Source organism: Malus sylvestris, chromosome 4 (assembly GCF_916048215.2).
Source record: "Malus sylvestris chromosome 4, drMalSylv7.2, whole genome shotgun sequence".
Classification (NCBI taxonomy): Eukaryota; Viridiplantae; Streptophyta; class Magnoliopsida; order Rosales; family Rosaceae; genus Malus; species Malus sylvestris.
In genome coordinates this window covers 20,072,901-20,092,614 of record NC_062263.1, presented here as the reverse complement: position 1 = coordinate 20,092,614, position 19,714 = coordinate 20,072,901, and the positions used below count along the sequence as shown (strand labels likewise).

Genomic DNA, 19,714 nt, shown 5'->3' with positions numbered 1-19,714 from the left:
CCTTATTGTCGCATTTTGCCTCACGGATCTCCGGGCCGTGGTGAAGGCTCTATGGACCTCGCCACGAGTGGCTACCGAAGTAGCCACCGCGGTGGTTCCCATGGTGGCCGCTCGTGATGATGATGCCGCTCCCCTTATTGTCGCATTTAGCCTCATGGATCTCCGCAATCCCATTTCTTGAACATTAGAATTTTCACTTGTGGAATTTTCTAAATTTCTAGCCATTATATTTTGCTTATACGTTTTATCAAAGAACCTTTGCAAGTAAAAAATTCTAATAATAAGAACGTATGAAAAATATTCAAATGGACTAGAAAATAAAGAAAAAACCTTTTTGTGCGAGAGTCTTCTACGAGTATGGATTTCAACTCTCAATGAAAGCACCAATTTGTGGATGCAAATTTCTTCCTCCTTGATCTTGGACAATTTTGCACCTACAAAACAATTAACACATTAGGTTAAGGCCAAGAGCCTCATGTGCCCACGATGAATGGGGGGGGCTTTGGCCGAAGAATCTCCGATGCCAAAGTTAGAATTTAAAGAGAAATAGTGTTTAGAGAATTTTGGGATTTTTGCCAAAGTGTTGGAATTAGCTTTTTGGTGAGAATGGGAGTATATTTATAGGGATAGGAGGTGGCTAGGGTTTTTAGGTTTAATTTAGGTTTAATTAGCCAATTTATTTGGCTATTAAACATAAGATGAATGTTTTGGTGGTGTTTGAATTTATTGGGTAATAAAAAGGAAGAAATGGTGAAAAAGGTAGAAAAAAGTGATGGATTAGGTTTTGAAATGGGGATAGCCGGCCATGTGGTGTTTTAGGGTTGAATTGGATGTATTTTGTAGTTATTTGGATATAATGGATGGTTTAATTGACAATTAACGGGTTAATTAGGCAATAAACCTATTAATTAGCCAATTAACATAATTTAAAAGGAATGTGTTTGGGAATTACCTTGTAGAAAGGATTTGATGAGATGGACTTTGAATTGTTACCTATTTTGGGCACTTCTGTCTTGGTTGAAAGAGGGTTGCCCGCTGCTTGCGCGTAGGAACCTCGTTGTACTGCAAGGGTATTTTTGTCATTTTTGTCCAAAAATCCACGTGTCGCCCTGTGAATATTTTTGGCTCCACATCAACATTCATAAGCATCACTCATATTACCATTCATAAGCATCACTCATGCCAATCAACATAAACATTCATGAGCATCACTCATGTCAATTAGCTTCGAAAGCTTCAGTTACAAAAGCTCCGACTTTAAAACTTCATTTACAAAAGCTTCAGCTTCAAAGCTTCACCTACAAAGCTTCAGTACATGGTATACAAAGACTGCCTTCGAACAATCGCCATTTCGCCCCACACATGGACTGAATTTCAAGTCTCCAGCCAAAAGACTCTCTTGACTGAAGACTTGGGGGACTACACTATGTACCATATATTGGGCTTCCGTAACTAGGCCTCATGAAAAATACTTGGGGGACACAACCCATTATTTATGTACTGAGGAGCGAACCCTTATTCTATAAAAGGGCTCCCTCACTTTCATCAGAGAGCACCTATTATTCATGTATTGAGGAGCGAACCCTAAGGGACTCCCTCACCATCATTAGAAAGCATCGTAGGCTGCTGAGCAACCGTCTCGCCGCGAGCATCAACTCTAGCCCATCATTTATGTATTGAGGAGCGAGCCCTTATTCTATAAAAATGACTCTCTCACCTTCAACGCCATATGCCAAGCCAACCAAGGCAACATAAGCCACAAGCCGAACAGCCTCGCAACATGTGCTACTTCTAGTTAAGCATCATTTCACATTGAACACCGCCTCATATAGAGTATCAGTTCTAGACGACATCTAGTTACTTCGACCCACACATGGACTGAATTTCAAGTCTCCAGTCAAAAGACTCTCTTGACTGAAGACTTGGGGGACTACTGTTAGTACCATATTATATTGGGCCTCGTTATTTGGGCTTCCAGACATTGAGCCCATGATCTATGTAAAAAGGGATGAGCCCTTAGTCTATAAAAGAGACTTTTCACCCTCACAATCAGGAGAAGCCTCACATCCCCAAACAGAGGCTCTCATATTCAGAGCAAAGCTCTCTCACACTCTCTCTTTCTTTGGGGGACTCCCCATCACACTTGTAATCCATACGTACAGTTACAGAGAAATACAATCAACATCAGTGTGGATGTAACCCAAACATTGGGGTAAACCACGATACATCTTTGCGTTCTTTACTTTCTTGCAGATTCACGATCGGATTTACGTTGTTCCAAGACCTCCTGGTTTTATGCATCAACAGGTTGTTAATGCATATTTTCAATACTGGTAAACCCTCATTAATTCTTAAAAATGACATTATTTAACAATCTTCATTTATTTTCTTCATTGGAGAATAAAGTGAACACCACCACCATCGTTGCCTTCCCCACCGCTACCCATACCATGATTGTTACATTTGCACCCCACTATTGGCACTACCACAATCGTCATCGCCGCCCCATTGTCGTTGTCACCATCGCCACCACTACTACGTCTACACCCCAACCACCACACCTTGCTATTGGCATAACCACCATACTCCCATCATTGTCGCTGCCATCACCATCACTACCTCAGCCACCGTTGTCGTCACCACTACCCCACGATTATCTCTATTTTTGTCATTATATATGATTGTATCACTTTTACTTTAAAATTGGCCAAACAATTTTACACTATTATTCATATTCACAACACTTAAAAGTACAATTTATCAAATGTTCTACTACTTTATTTTACAATTGATTAGTTTTAAAGAACAACACAAACATTTTTTTTTAAAGCACAACAATCCCAAGCTAACCAATTCTTAGGCCGCGGAAAGCCTTTGGATTATGCCACATTAATGTGAATAGGACTCGATTTCTTTTTCTTCCATCTAATGGTTTTAGGGATGCAAACAACATTTTGCGCAGTATCAAGTTGTTTTCTGGCAAACATTTTTTTAAAGACAAGCGGTGTTCTATAATGATAGAGTTTGAACGCGGAATACAATCTGTAAAAGCACTCTAAAAATTTCATTTGCACTAAAAACATTTTAAAATATAAGTAAAAAATACACTTAAAAGGGATGTATGATGACTTTTTAAAAGTATCCTTAACAACTCTCTAAAAATCATGACACATATCAATATGAATATACAACGTAGAAAAGTATTGAACCCTTGTATGACAGCGTGAGTTCAAACCTTGTCAGTGACTAATCTAACATCTAATCTAACAAAATCTATCATTTGACAAAAAATAAAATAAAATAAAATACCCTTCACATTTCTTCATTTTCATTTGCTTATGTCATGGCATATCGGGCATGGCTACTCCATCCATCAGCCTGCACCTATCCCCTCCGCCAACCTCTCGCCTCTCTCGTCACCCTTCTTCTACAACACCGATCAAACCGATGAATCTGATCCATAAGTTGCTTAATCATCATGTAAGTGTGATTTATCAAACTTAGAAATCCTTATCAGTTATGAACATTTGATATATCATAAAAAGGAATAGTATGTTGGTTACGGGGGATGAGAGATAAGTATTTGGTTATAGACGAAGATGGAGTAGGCTTCGAACTCGAAATGAAATGTGGTAAAGACAAATATCCCAACCACTAGGGCAATTCTCACTTACTATTGCACAAATTATTGTAAGTGAAAAGTTTTATGTTCGATTCTCGTCAAAAGCGAATTTGAACGTATTATTACTAGTCTATTGTGAGGTTAACCCTACCCTCTCTACCTTAATGTAGATAATATCGTTTGATAAAAAAAAATAAAAAATTTTGAATTAGGCCGTCCTAGCTTTGGCCCATTCTCTGCAGGCTCGGTCCAGCCCGTCGCTGATGCTAAAAAGCTCTGGAAGCTTAAAACGGTAAAAGCCCCAATTCCGAAGCTTCTATAAGTATAAAAACATCAAATCTTCCCCCAGCTTCCATCTTCCATCTTCGTCCTCTTTCTATCATTGTTCATCGCCCCAAAATACGATCACAACCTGAGGGGATGAAATGGAAGCTACCAGTGAGGCAGGGAACGGCGATGAGCTCGAAGCTATGTGCATGGAAGACTCCTCTTGGCACCCATGCCAAGTTTCTCTCAGGTGAGCCATCTATCTGAAGTTGAAACAACCCACTCAGCATTGTTCCAAATAGATTGGGATCCTGATGTTTATTGAAGAAACTCACCAATGGGTTTTGTTTTTAGTAGATTTTATGAGCTGGGTGTTTTCAAAGTTGTGATTTTTTGTAGTGTTTTTGACTAGATGATCACTGGGTTTTCCTTAGAATTAATTATGATCGGTTTGGATCACGCAATGAAATGTGTTTTTATTGACCATCCCATGTGCATGTGTGTGTATTACTGATTTTGTTCATGTATGACTACGCCGAAATGATGCTAAATGATATGTCTTAATGCATTGTCATGTGTGTGATGTAATCAAACAATTTAATCCCAGTTCAGTTGTGAATTAGTATCCGGTCATCGTGTGCGCGTGCAATGAGCTGGTGGTCAGTGATTTCATTTTCTTTTTAAGTGTGTGATTACTTAGTGATGTTTACTTCCCAAATATTTATCTTTCTGAATTGGTTCTAAAGAAAGTTTGTAAAGTACTTCTGCTACTCTTGTCCGGTAAGACTGCCATATGTCATGACTGTATATTGGGATGACTATTCTATATTCTGATTCTCTACAGATCATGAGAGATTTGATTTTAACACTAAAGTAGGATTGTCCTGAATTTACGGAATTAAAGTCAGATACTTATGTCTTCCCCCTTATTTTGGGCATATAATTATTCAATTGTTGGATATGCATTCAAAATGTGTTGAGGTGGCTCCTGATTGTGGTCCACAGCTCTACTGGAGATAGCCTAATTATAGAATTTGGGCGCCAGGAGTTAGAAGATATGGTGTTGAACAAGGATGAAGCACTTTCCTGTCTCCGCTTCCGTTCTACTCCTCTTGAAGGCAATGACTGCGCTCACATTGAAGGAGAGAAAGTTCTTGCAATGAACAAGTCACAGTTTAAGAGCCACTTATATGATGCCAAGGTGGAAAAGGTACTTATGTTCTCCTTAAGCTTCCTTGGAACCAGGCTATCATCAAATCATAAACTTTCTACTTTCTTGAATTAATTGTTGCTCATTATGTAAGTGCTTGATTATATAATGCCTAATCAGTCTAAATATATGTATATATATAGTGGTTAAGAGGATGTGTCCTTATAAATTTACAGCAGCAATGGGAATGACATTGGGTTCTTATTGAGAAATCCTTTGTGTTTCTGGTTAATAGCTTTAAGATGAAAAAAATTAGACTGTTTGTGTTAACCATATCATATTCTAGTGGATTATAATGTACTGCAATCCTCGGCTTGTGTGATAATTATGATTTACAATACATGTTATGCCCTTTGCATGCAAAAAGCCATTCTGTTAATTGAGTTCATGTCCCAACATCATGACGACTAGGTGCTCAGAGTGAGACACTCACAGAGGGTCTATTGTAGATGCACTTTCATGATCGAATGGCTTCACCAAGAACTCAAAGGACAGACCGTGACTGTCCCCTCTAGTTCAATTATGAAACTAGCAAGCAAAAGCATCATTGTCCATCCAACTGTTGCTGCATTCTTGAAATCAGTTAAACAAATGGGTCCGAATGGTGCTTCTCCCTTTCCAGTCATGCATGAGGAGTTTGGATTTGAATTGGACCTTAACAAATTGCTGGAAAAGCAAATAGAAGAGATCAATATTTCAACTAATGGATTCACAAAAGAAATCACAGAAAACATTTTAGAGGGGGTCAAAGGTAACCAGCCGTTCTCGCTACTTCATATGTTTAATGAATCAGGCTTGTTGTTGCAATATCTCGTCCTGGATATCTTTTTTATTGTTTAAAGAAAATTATTCCCATAAGCGATATCTATCAACTTTTTTTTTTTTTTTTTTTTTTTTTTTTGAGAAAATTTATTGACTGTTTGCAACCATATATTTCTTGCATCTGCACCTTGAACCTGGAATGCCCTTCTTAAGTTGAATTAGAGGAATATGGTAATTGCAAACTAATGAGCAGTAGATGGGCTTCACATAGTGTATCATCCATGCCATATGCATAGTCAGGTAAATGTACTCCCCCCTTTTCCCCACCCCCTCTAGCTCTCATCAAGAAAATGTGGTTGACATCAATGTTAAAGCTGAAGGCCTACATGGTAGTTATTCTTGCAAAAATTAACTGCTTGATACCCAAGTATGCTGGAGCCTGGAGGTGACTTTATTCGAACTGAAAAACTTTTCTCAGTTAGTCCCCTACTCTTTTTCTTTCCTTTAAGCTTTTAACTTCCATTTTACTCTTAAAGGCCAATACACAAAAATCAGGGGAAAAAAAAAAATTCTACAACGCCTCTCCCACCCTAGCCTAGGCCGGTGTGTTGGCCATGGTCATTTTGAATGTTTAACCTTTTGAAGTTTCAAAAGAAACTATTGAAAAAATAAAAGTGAAAACAGATAATGAGGGGGATACATAAGTCATTTCATTAACATGGAACTTAGGGGGTGCTTGTTCATCAGTTTTCTTTTTTGTTTTACATCAAATCTCCCTTGAAATTAAATACATAATTACATTTGCATTGCTACAAACATTTAGATTATTCCTAGTCGTGCATGCAGCTGATAACAAGGGACACATTCTACTCAATCCTGTTGCTGCATCCGAAATATGCATTTCACATGCTCAGGTTTCTCATGACCAAGATAAATCAAAAAGTACTGCTCAGAGTTCTATTGAATACGAAGTAAACATAGAAGATGAGGGTCTACAAGCCCCTCGCTCATCCATGCAAGAAGAGCATTCAGAATACAAGTCTCGCCTTAGTCCTCTTGGCGCTCGTGCAGCTCTGGCCTTACTAGTATCAAGTAGTCACAAGCATATTGCTATAGGTGGGACTGAACTTTTCAAATCTTGTGATGGTGACAACATGTCTATTAAAGATACTAATGCTCATAAGAATGAAAATAAGACTTCAGATGCTACAAAAGCGAGCTCAGTTGTTCAGAGAGGTTTTGAGATTCAAAATAGTGATACTCACCTGAGAAATTCTGCCAAAGAGATTAAGCCAAGGGCTTTAACCAGTGCAAGAAGGTTGACACGCTCAGCAATCCAACAAGAAAAAGATAAGTTAACTGTGACAGTTGAACAAGGGTTGGACGAGAGCAAGTCAGCTCATGCTGCACGGTCATTTTCTTCAGTAGGAAATCTCACCGTTCATGAAAGCAATGTATTGAAACAGAAGAATGATGTATCAAAAAAGAAGAAAGTAGTCTCTTCGCCATTTCATGCCGAGAGCAACATCCCTATGGAAGAAAGTGATAAAAAGCTGATGTCTGGTGATGCTGGAGCCATTCAAGACATATGTGATCCAATTAAGACTTGTGGTGAAGAGTCTAAAAACAATAAGTCAGCTATTACAACCAACATGAGGAGGTCGACTCGTTTGACATGTTCTTCTGAAGAGAATGTAACAGTTCCTGAAAACCATGGAAAGGAAGAGAAAAGTGGTGGACCAAGAAAGAAAACAGCTGTCTCTCCTTCAGTTGACAAGGACAATAATATGCCTGGCGAAGAAAGCAATGAAAACCACATGTCTGGTGCTGTCACAAGATCTGGAAACACTCGACAAATTGAAGGTTACATATGTTATATTCACATGTGCACGTGTATTTTTCTGTCTAGTTATAATCATTTGTGTTATGTTACTTGGGTAGACCGTAGAAAACAGATCTGATTTGCAGAACTTCTAAAACATTTAACACAGTTTGCATTCTGGTATTCGCCACTGTGTATTGTGTTAGAACTGATTTAAAAGTGGTTTGTTTGTTGTCCCTGATCGAATTTCCATTTGTTTAAACTCAGGTCAAATCTATTTGATTACCTTGTTTTAAAAAAAATCATGTCTACTCTACGGTTTTCCTTTCTCTTTCTTATTGCATGCCTTAGTTACTGTTTAAGCTCCTTTTAATTTCAGCATTCTAAGCTTAGAATTATGTAAATTGCAGGAAAAGTTTCAGGAAGTGGTGGTAAAAGCCAAGGCCAGAAGAGGAAGTCTACTTCCTCCAGTAAGCAAGAGCTGCGATTTTCTCCACGATTGAAGTTTCTCCCTCAGACTCGCTCACAAAAGAAGTCTTAAACTAGCTTTCTTCATCAGGATTACTCACAATCAAGTGACGCAGCATTTTGGGGATTGGAAGGAGGTAAAACTTTTTTTCCTTTTGCATATGTTTAAAAGAGAGAACCGGGACTATAAGTGAAATGAACACAAAGTGTGCTTCTTGTATCTCGGATCATCTATGTGAATTGGTTGCATGAGCGAACATATCAACAGCTTAGTATGCTTGTTATATATCTGTTATAGTTCTTTCCGTTTTGGTATTGCCCTTTTGAATAGGTCTTGTTGGCTCCTCTACGGCTTATGGATTTATTTGTCATTTCCTCTTGGAGGAATTATTTATAATTCCAATTCCATAAGTCTTGCCATTTGAACCCAACCCACCACGCCACACTACCGTTGAGGCAGTGTGAATGGCGACAAAATATGAATCAGTTCAAGATAATAAGGCATTGGCCTCTATTTAACACATGATTGCAATTTGATGCATTATGTTCATGTGTGTTAAAATGACATTATGCGTGGAGCAGCTCGTATTAGCCAGTTATGGAGATTTTGAGAGCTGATAGTTTAACTGTTGGGGTATATTTGTATATTTATTCTATATTTTGAGGGAATTAGACAATTTACTTGTTATAAGTTTGTTTTCTTCTTCTCAATCGTATGAAGTCACATCAAAGGGGACGAATCACATCGAGTCAAATTTACACCAACTGTGAGTCAGACCCTATTGCCTCAGACTACTACCCATCCTTACGCTTCCAAGTTTAGGAAGATAACTAGCATGTTTGTTTGCATGCATTGCTACAACGTGAAATTGTGTGTTTTAGACAAAATAGATTGAGTTCATGTATGCTTGCGGTTTCTTGTCTTTGTGAAACTAGTTAAAGGCTGTTGATTAAGTGGAATTATATTTGAATGCCGGGTGAGCTCCTGTTGGGTTTTTAGCTCAAAATTAGGATAAAAGGTCGTACCCAGTGCACAAGGCTCCCGCTTTACGCAGGGTCTGGGAGAGGTGAATGTCGGCTAGCCTTACCCCCATTTTATGGAGAGGCTGCTCCCAAGTCTCGAACCCGAGACCTACCGCTCATGGGCGAAGGCATTTGCCATCGCACCAAGTGCGACCTCTTAGCTCAAAATTAGGATAAAAAGGTCGTACCCAGTGCACAAGGCTCCCGCTTTACACAGGGTCTGGGAGAGGTGAATGTCGGCTAGCCTTACCCCCATTTATGGAGGCTGCTCCCAATTAGGATGATGCAATAAATTAGGTTTGTGTTACCTATTTGGTTTTGGTATCCTATTTGGGTTTGGTTTTGACTTCTTAGTTAGTTTCCTTGGTGGAGAGATTTTGTTAATTACCTATTTGATTAGGATTTGTATTTATTTCCTATTAGGATTCTTATTGTAACCTAAGTCCTATGCACTATAAATAGGACCTTAGGGTTAGTGTATTTAGTGTGGCTCATTCGTGTGGCAATTTGGTGAGAGTCAATTTGTGAGTTTGTGAGTTAGAGAGCAATTTGGGAGAATCTTCTCCGTTAGTTTTGGGTTCTCTACTCGTTTGGTTTAGGTTTAGGGTTTGTAATTTGTGGGATTTGGGTTGTGAGAGTTTAAATACTCTTTTGTAATCTCATTTGTTTAGTGAAATTTCTCGTCGTTCTTTGCTCGTGGACGTAGGCTTTACGCCGAACCACGTAAATTTCTTGTGTTAGTTTGAGATTATTTGTTTTAGCTTTCACCTACGACGTTGATATTGGTACTTTGTTAGAATTCGCTTCCGTTTACGCATAAAAGTACAACTACTCCCACACAAAATATGTCCTCGTGTTAGGCATCCATCTTGCAAAGTTCCAATTCCTAGAATCGTGTCCAAATGTACGGTTATGGTAACAAAACATGTCAGATTGTCCCGTAGGAAAGTGCATTAAACATATACAATAGACAATTGTCGTTGTTAGTAGTCGTTGTCGTAGTTAGGTCATACAAGCATGTTACCAAGTCCTTTTTAGACATGGTGATGGTGCGCCTCCCATGACATATATTTTTGGATGGATTGGGTGTATAACGGGAAAGTCACACTCAATGTTGCTTCACGATGATATACTTTATGTGAACGGGCCTCTAACATGAGTTGAATTTCCCTCTCAAATCTTTTCTTATTTATATTCTTGTCCCAACACTTTGTTTTTTTTATTTTTTATTTTGTTGTCGAAGTCTCTTTCTCTTTCTTAATTAAACCAAAAAGAAAAGCAATGACGTGATTGAAATTCAAATTTTTGTAAGCTTATAATACTTCAATTTGTACTTTTGTTTTTGTTTCTTAAATTGATTTTAATTTATTTTATTTTTAAAATGTGAAAGAAAACTAACCCCAAAACGTGGGGATTTTTCAACTAGCACCATGGAAGTTAATTACTATTTTGTCCTTTTTCAAATTAAATTGTTTTCTTTAAAACCTTAGTATGCCATTTAATACTACGGTCTAATGGTATTCTTCTTCACTTGTAAGTGAGAGGTATTAGGTTGGATTCTCGCAAAATATGAATTTGAACCACATTATTGCTAAGGTTTAGCCTACTTCCTCACATTCTTAGTGTAGATAATATCGTTATATCGTTAAAAAAAACACCTTAACATGACAAGAACAATTTTAGCTAAAATCTTTCCTCTTTTAATGTGTTGGCTTTATATACACAGATATAGATATAGATATATATCCCATTACCATTCTGGTATAAGGTGGTGGTTGGTTATGGATAGACTGTTTGCTTTTTTTTTTATTTTTTTAATAAGCTTATTTTGAGCTACGCCCATTCGAATTTTATTTTGATCTCACTAAAAAATGACCATTTTACTCCCTAAACACAATTCGTTTCCCTTTGACTCGTGGACTTTCTCTTCTTCCTGAAACTTATAGATCGCCTCCTAAAACATATATGGAATCCAGCAACTAATAAGGCTAGCCACATATGCAATAAATTTGATTATAAATCTCCATTATGCACTAATATTCAACAATAAGTGAGTATTAAGTTTAAAAGAAATTGAAGAGATGAAAAATATAAAAAAGAAATTGATTAGTCTGGCGCACCCAAATCAAACCCAAACAAGAAATTAACAGATCTAAGATAATGTGGAGCGAATTTTGAGTTTTATAGAGAAGACTTTCAAGTTTCAGGTGGCAAAATAAGATCAAATTCGAGTTTCAGGGGGCAAAAGAAGCAAAATTTGAGTTTCAGGAAGTAAAGTGACGATTTTTAAGTTACAAGGGCAAAGTGAGATTTAAATCGAGTTTGAGTCGTAGCTAAAAATAAGCCTTTTTGATAATGTAGTTGTGTAACCTAATCCTTTTGAGTCCAAACAAAGAGATAATATGTCTTGTAACTGGTACACATGATGAGAAAGATAGACCAAGAAGATATACGGTCAGAGATAGCTAAGAATGCCTCCTTGATAGGACATGTTAACTTATATATTGTCGTATTATCAAGGATGAGGATGGAAATGTTCTTGCTACAGAGAACGCGGTTAAAGACAGATGGAAAGGTTATTTTCATAATCTTTTCAATGAAGGACATGAAATGAATGCTTCTTTAGGGGAGTTGAGTAACTCAGAAGAGTGTAGAAACTACTCTTTTTATCGTAAAATCCGGAAGGAAGAAGTGGGTGTAGCTTTGAAGAAGATGAAGCATAGAAAAGCAGTAGGCCCAGACGATATACCAATCGAAGTGTGGAAAGTTTTGGGAGAGACATGTATAACATGGCTCACTGACCTTTTCAATAGGATTTTGAAAACGAAGAAGATGCCGAATGAGTGGCGAATGAGCACTTTGGTGCCTATCTACAAGAATAAGGGCGATGTACAAAATTGCATGAACTATAGGGGAATTAAGCTAATGAGTCATACAATGAAGCTCTGGGAGAGAGTCATTGAGCATAGATTGAGGCAAGAGACACGGGTTTCGGACAACCAATTCGGGTTCATGCCAGGGCGCTCAACCATGGAGGCAATCTATCTCTTACGAAGATTGATGGAAAGATATAGAGATGGGAAAAAGGATTTACACATAGTCTTTATAGATTTGGAAAAAGCGTATGATAGGGTCCCAAGAGACATTCTTTGGAGGATTTTAGAGAAGAAAGGAGTACGAGTAGCATATATCCAAGCTATACAGGATATGTATGAAGGAGCAAAGACTGCCGTAAGAACTCATGAAGGACAAACCGAAAGTTTTCCCATAACTGTAGGATTACATCAAGGCTCATCCTTAAGTCCTTACCTTTTTGCGTTGGTAATGGATGAGTTAACAGGACATATTCAAGGTGATATTCCTTGGTGTATGCTTTTCGCAGACGATATAGTGTTGATAGATGAAACTCAGGAAGGGGTAAATGCAAAGCTTAACCTTTGGAGAGAAGTGTTGGAATCTAAAGGTCTTCGCCTAAGCCGATCAAAGACAGAATATATGGAGTGCAAGTTCAGTGCAAATGGAGGCCAAAACGAGTTAGGGGTGAGGATCGGAGATCAAGAAATACCAAAGAGCGACCGTTTTCGTTACCTAGGATCTATCTTGCAAAAGAACGGAGAATTAGATGGAGATCTCAACCATAGAATACAAGCTGGATGGATGAAGTGGAAAAGTGCATCCGGCGTGTTGTATGACCGCCGTATGCCACTGAAGCTCAAGGGAAAATTTTATAGGACGGCAATAAGGCCGGCGATGCTGTATGGCACAGAATGTTGGGCGGTGAAGCATCAACACGTACACAAAATGGGTGTAGCGGAGATGAGGATGCTTCGTTGGATGTGTGGGCACACGAGAAAGGATAAGATTAGGAATGAGGATATCCGGGGTAAAGTAGGAGTAGCCGAAATTGAAGGAAAGATGAGAGAAAATCGGTTACGGTGGTTTGGACATGTGCAAAGAAGGCCTACTGACGCTCCGATTAGAAGATGCGACTATGGGACAGAGGTTCAGGGCCGAAGGGGCAGAGGAAGACCTAGGAAAACTTTGGAAGAGACCCTAAGAAAAGACTTAGAGTACTTGGATCTAACGGAGGACATGACACAGGACAGAACACAATGGCGTTCTAAGATTCATATAGCCGATCCCACTCAGTGACTTGGATTTTCCAAGTCTCCAACCGAGAAGTTTTCCTCACTCGGGAAATTAAGGGAACACTACCTCAACCTATATGCTCCACTCACAAAGCTTCAACATACAAGCTTCAACAAAAGAAAATTCAAAGAACTTAGCGAAGAAGGCTTTGGTGTATTTAACACAATACGTTGAAATGAAGGAAAGCTTATTTATTGATATCCCCGATAAGTTACAAATATGTACATATACTTGAGTCAAAATAAACAAACAAGAGGGAGCCTTCACAAAGGTTGCTTAGGAGAAGTCTCAACAGTCGGTAGAGCCCTAGAAAGAGAAGGCACCGGAGGGGGATCATTCGGAGCCTCAGTATTGGACAAAACCCTAGAAGGAGGAGGCATCAGAGATTGATCATTTGGAGCTTCATTACGCGGTACAGCCCCAGAAGACGAAGGCAATAAATGCCTTTGGAACAAACCCACAAATCTCTGATGATCAAGTAAAACCTGACCATCAGATTCCTTCATCTGGTCAAGCTTCCTCTTCATGTTTGTAGCATAGTCATGTGCGAGCCGGTGCAACTGTTTATTCTCATGCTTGAGCCCTCTAATCTCCTGTTTGAGACTCATCACTTCAGCCGCCAATGATTCAACTTGGCGGGTTCGAGCAAATAGGCGTTGGGCCATATTAGACACAGAACCTGCACACTGAACACTGAGAGCCAGAGAATCCTTAACAGACAACTTATCAGACCGTTTGGAAAGTAGTCTGTTATCTTTGGGAGTGAGAAGGTTCCTGGCCACTACCGCAGCGGTCATATCATTCTTCATCACGGAATCCCCAACGGTAAGAGGACCAGTAGGGGAGACGAAGGATGGGCGCCATATGTTGTCTGGAGAAGGCGGGGCTGCCTCTTCAACAAGGTTCAAGTCAAAACGACGATCGGAGGGGCCAGACATTTTCAAAGGTGTTGAAGAGAGAAGAGGTCGGATAAATCAAGATCTTAGAAGTGCAAGAATGGAGCTTCTACTGGTGGATATTCAAGTGTGCTTTGGAACTTAATGTCAGCCCCTATAAAAATCTGCACTCGACGAAGCTTCAGAAATCGAAGAGGCGCCTGCTCAGAAATCGAAGAGGCGTTTGCTTTCTCAAAAGCTGGGCTACTCAGAGATTCTCAAAAGCTGGGCTGCTCAAAGACCACAAAGGCCGATCTCAGAAATCGAAGAGGCTTGCTTTCTCAAAAGCTGGGCTGCTCAGAGACCACGAGGGCCGATTTCAGAAATCGAAGAGGCACCTACTTTTCCAGCCTTGTCAGCACCTGTCACTCGCACACTCAGCTTTACGGAAATTATGGGCATTCTGTCGAAGATTTCTGGCGAAGTAGAAAGCACATGAATCGTACTGTTCAATCACCCACTTCCCACATGCAACAGTAGCTCATGGGTACCACAGATAACTTTGCCAAAGTTCTCTGACAAAGTTGAGACACGTGAAGCTTGCAGCTCCCACTACATCGCTCTGACCAAGAAGGGTAAAAGAATTGCAAAGAAACAACACTAACAAAGTTTAGACACATAAATTTTGAAGGTCTAGCTACCATATTATTACCCACAAGGGTAAAGGAACAGTACCACTGCTGGATAATTGAAAAGTCCCGGTGTGTCAACCTCTGTGCTTCGTGGCAAGGTAGACTAGCAAACATGCCCAACCTTTACTCATATTCGAGAAAACACTCCTAACAAGATTGCTTGCTCCAAAATCGAAGAGGCACCGCTCTCAGAATCTCGAGAGCCAGACTCCCAACATGATTACTTTCTCAAAAATCGAAGAGAGGGTAAAGGAACAGTACCACTGCTGGATAATTGGAAAGTCCCTGTGTGTCAACCTCTGTGCTTCGTGGCAAGGTAGACTAGCAAACATGCCCAACCTTTACTCTCATTCGAGAAAACACTCCCAACAAGATTGCTTGCTCCAAAATCGAAGAGGCACCGCCCTCCGAATCTCGAGAGCCAGACTCCCAACATGATTACTTTCTCAAAAATCGAAGAGACACCGCTCTCCGAATCTCGAGAGCCAGACCCCCAGCAGGATTGCTTTCTCAAAAATCGAAGAGGCATCGTTCTCCGAATCTCGAGAGCCAGACCCCCGACAGGTCTGTAATCTTCACACGCAACATCAGCTTTCCAGATACCACAAACCACTTTTTCAAAGTGCTCTGACAGAGTTAAAACATGTGAAGCTGGCAGCTCCCACTACCGTGCTATAACCAAGCAGGGTAAAGGAATAGCATTATTACTTGATGTTAGGGAGACTCCTATATATGTCGACTTCCATCCCTAACGGACAGGCAGACCTGCAAAAATGCTCAACCCTTTCTCTTATCTGAGAGGGCACTCCCAACAAAGCCTTTCGAAATATTCAGCTTTTTTTCCCCCCGATAATACCTCTGTAAACAAGCTATACTAGAGCAAGAATATCTCATATCATCAGGGTTAAAAGCAAGAGTATCCCATATCATGCTTTTTCCCTGTCTTTTCCTTTGGCCTTGTTCTTACCTGCAAGACAAGGAGAAAGAGAGCAATCAGTCAGCACTTGGAATCAAGCTTCCAGCCAGGAACTGACTGCCTGGAACCCCTTACCTGATTACTTACCTGGCATTGCTCTCGAGTACTCATCTTCAACATCTTATGCTTCCAGGGAAGATACCGCATCTGCCTGAGGAACAGATAGGGCAAGTGAGAAGGATACAAGGAAGCATGTGGAGACAAGCGTAACAGCACACGTGCCGATACATCCACTACTCTATCAAAAGCAAAAGTATCCCATATCAGCAGGGTCGAACGTACTCTAGATTTGATGGACTTGTTTTGACCATCAAATTCTTCAGTCGGCCTTATACTCTGGAGGAAACCAGAAAACCCTCCAGCCCAGTTCAAGAATAAGCCTGTGGAAAGTTACTTCTTCAAAAGCAAAAGTATCCCATATCATCTCTCCTCATTTTTCTTCTCTTTATCCTTCATGCTGCCTGCAAGATAGGGAGAATGTGAACAATCAGCCGGAGCTCTGATTGCTTACCTTGTCTGTCACCTCTTTCAGCAGATCCCCCAGCTCGGCGACTTGGGGGACTCCTACTACATGGTTTGTATCTCGCTTGACCAAGCATGAAACTACAAGTAAGCTTCAAGTGAAATTGATACATTACCTTGTGCATCTCCACCAGTTACAGATACCACCCCTGGATGGAGGAAGAGTACTTCCAGAGAAGATGCCACATCTACCTATGAGACAGATAAGGCAAGTCAAGACGATACCACACTCCGGTACTTATAAGTTTCGTGGCTACGAGATCATTCTCACAATTTTTCCTAATGTCATTTGTACTAAATCATTCACTTGTACTCACTAAAGGAGAGCTTGAACCTATGTACTTGTGTAAACCCTTCACAATTAATGAGAACTCCTCTATTCCGTGGACGTAGCCAATCTGGGTGAACCACGTACATCTTGTGTTTGCTTTCCTATCTCTATCCATTTATATACTTATCCACACTAATGACTGGAGCAATCTAGCGAAGATCACAAAAAGTGACCGTTTTCGCTACCTAGGATCTATCTTGCAAGAGAACGGAGAATTAGATGGAGATCTCAACCATAGAATACAAGATGGATGGATGAAGTGTAAGAGTGCATCCGGCGTGTTGTGTGACCGTCGTAGGCCACTGAAGCTTAAGGGAAAATTTTATAGGATGGCAATAAGGCCAGCGATGTTGTATGGCACAGAATGTTGGGCGGTGAAGCATCAACGTACACAAAATGGGTGTAGCGGAGATGAGGATGCTTCGTGGGATGTATGGGCACACGAGAAAGGATAAGATTGGGAATTAGGATATCCGAGGTAAAGTAGGAGTAGCCAAAATTGAAGGAAAGATGAGAGAAAATCGGTCCCGGTGGTTTGGACATGTGCAAAGAAGGCCTACTGACGCTCCGGTTCGAAAATGTGACTACGGGACAGAGGTTCGGGGCCGAAGGAGTAGAGGAAGACCTAGGAAAACTTTGGAAGAGACCCTAAGAAAAGACTTGAGTACTTGGATCTAACGGAGGACATGATACAAATGAGCGCAATGGCGTTCTAGGATTCATATAGCCGACCCCACTTAGTGGGAAAAGGCTTTGTTGTTGTTGTTGTTGTTGTTGTTTTCCTGCACACAGGGTGCTTATTTCTGATTTTTAGATTAAAGAAATGAAATTTTTTATTGAACCTATATTACCTTACTTTACACCTAATTTACTCTCTACATCTATATTATTTTTAATTAAACCATCAATATCGCTTTAAACCTAATTTTTTTTACCTAAACTACCCTTACAAACCTAATTCAATTTGTTAATTTATCTTTATACACATTTAAACCTCATACATGGCTGTTGGCGATCCATCATGCTGGTTAAGGTGCTTGTTGATGGGAAAGTGAGAGGAAAACATAGAGAAGGATGAGAAGTCGGACGAGCGGGAAGAAAGGGGTGGCGGCGGAGGCGGAAGCCGCCGTACAGTCGATAGGGTTGGGGAACGCATTTGATGAGGGACTTGAAGCTCAAGTACTGTAAGAGACAGCAACAGCATCTTTGAGAGAATCATGCTTCCGCACTAACCCACGAGGCTAGGAAGAAGGCCAGTAACAGGTTAGGAAGCAAAGAGTATTGGGACCAAAGCGCACATCTTTGAGAGACATAGTTTTCAAAAAGGGAAGAAGCTTGTTGTTACTTGCTTCTCCTGCTTTCACCTCCTCGTGAATGCCTTTCTTTTCAGAAAAAAAGGATCAGCTGGTGGCTTCACCACTACAGTCCACCTTTTCGGAGGTCGGAAAGACTCGCAGAGACAATTCAGCATCACAACCATCGTGAATGGCTTTCATCCTGACCTTTTTCTTTTGGGGTGTGATATCCACACACCCCTTTTTACTTCATACACACCCTCTTAATTTGTGCTTGTCGGATCGACTGAATTAAAGAAGATCAAATGGCAGAAATTAACAAAGGGTGTGTGAGAAGTAAAAATGGGTGTGTGAGTAGCACATCCCTTTCTTTTTTAATAAAAGCCTACCAATATTGATAAAACCAAGTCATGTGTACAAAATTTACTTAAAAGGAGAAATTTATGAGCGATATATTCGTCAAAAGAGATTTTTTTTCTTTTCTATGAGAGCGTTTTAGGATTTTAATCAAAATATAAAGTAAGAGAAAGATAATAAGGGTTTGATTAATGGGTATGTATTTATTGATAATTTTTATTTTTATTGTTAATTTCTTCTTGTACTTAATATTAATTATATAGTAGGGTGAAAAAAAAAAAACAATTCACATTTAAAATTTAAGTTGGGTGTAGTGTGAGATTATATATGGGTTCAAATAAAATTTCCTTAAAAAAAGTAAAAGAGGACCAAGAGACAGATTTATACAAGGGTTTTAAAAAGAGAAAATGATGTGCGAGAAACATTTCTCTATCTATTTTGCCTCCCTTCGACTGGGTTGAAAGCTCCAATAAGGTTTTTATCGAGGCTTATCATTAATGAATAAGATTAGTCACTTAGTTGCCGTCGGCCGACTAAATTATGGTGATTAGTCACTTAATGACTACAGTTCACTTACTCATAATCTACATGCTGGTTTGTGGTTCACACATTCCTGTCCATTTTTACACAAAGCAGCTTCAACAATTCTCAAAGTATTTAACTTGTCCAGCAAAATTTGACCAAATAAATAAATAAATAAACTGTCCAAAAAAATATACAAGAATTTATTCTAAAGACAAAAAATTTGGTATTCTGGTGCCGACGCTAAAGGGATTGGAAACAAATTTACGTTTGTGATGAAAAATATTCCTATTCCTGGTGAAATTATTTTTTTCTTAAAAATTAATAAAAAATATTAAATAAGTAGTTCCCCAAAAGTTGGCTTGTACAAAGGGCACGATCACAAAGTCTCCAAGATCGATGATTACAAAAACTAGAGAACAAATTGACAAAAAACAAAATCCGAATTGACATAAGATTCTAGTAGCTTAAATCTAAATGGCAGATTTACGCTACAATTAACCAAATAGTAGCTTAAAAATGAGAAACAAACTATACAAAGATATCACAAGGTTCAATATCAAAATTTTAATACTTCTCAAATGAAAGTAGGTATGGAGGAGGGGAATCAAACTTGAGTACATGTAAGAGGCTTTTGGTCTAGCCGATGTGTCTACGCCCACATATACTTCCAATATTTTTCATGTAAGTAGAAAAGAAAAAAAACCAAATTTATAAGAAGAGTCTTAAGTTTTAATTAATTTACAAGGATTTCATAATTATTAAAATAGGTTTAAAGTCAAATGCCAAATAGTGTGTGTGTGTGTGTTTTACTCACTTGG

The 19,714-nt window shown here is 39.3% G+C and overlaps 1 protein-coding gene across 2 annotated transcripts; it reads left to right on the top strand.

Moving 5' to 3' along the window:
* The first annotated feature begins 3,955 nt into the window (after window positions 1-3,955).
* LOC126620235 (uncharacterized) lies at window positions 3,956-8,456 on the top strand. 2 transcript variants are annotated; one of them, XM_050288746.1, is made up of 5 exons: window positions 3,956-4,139; window positions 4,895-5,099; window positions 5,511-5,850; window positions 6,696-7,724; window positions 8,094-8,456. In XM_050288746.1, the coding sequence occupies exons 1-5, from the start codon at window positions 4,048-4,050 to the stop codon at window positions 8,222-8,224; spliced, it is 1,797 nt and encodes a 598-aa protein (XP_050144703.1). In that variant the 5' UTR covers window positions 3,956-4,047; the 3' UTR covers window positions 8,225-8,456. The 2 variants fall into 2 exon arrangements, with proteins under 2 accessions (XP_050144703.1, XP_050144704.1); XM_050288747.1 differs by having other exon boundaries at window positions 3,957-4,139; window positions 6,708-7,724.
* The last annotated feature ends 11,258 nt before the right edge of the window (window positions 8,457-19,714 follow it).

What these genes read in the sequence shown, in the direction of transcription:
- LOC126620235 (XM_050288746.1), top strand. Translation starts at nt 4,048, where the DNA reads ATGGAAGCTACCAGTGAGGCAGGGAACGGCGATGAGCTCGAAGCTATG. An exon ending in CCATGCCAAGTTTCTCTCAG is followed by an intron (nt 4,140 to 4,894) that starts GTGAGCCATCTA and finishes TGTGGTCCACAG; the next exon opens with CTCTACTGGAGATAGCCTAA. An exon ending in AAACACTCGACAAATTGAAG is followed by an intron (nt 7,725 to 8,093) that starts GTTACATATGTT and finishes TGTAAATTGCAG; the next exon opens with GAAAAGTTTCAGGAAGTGGT.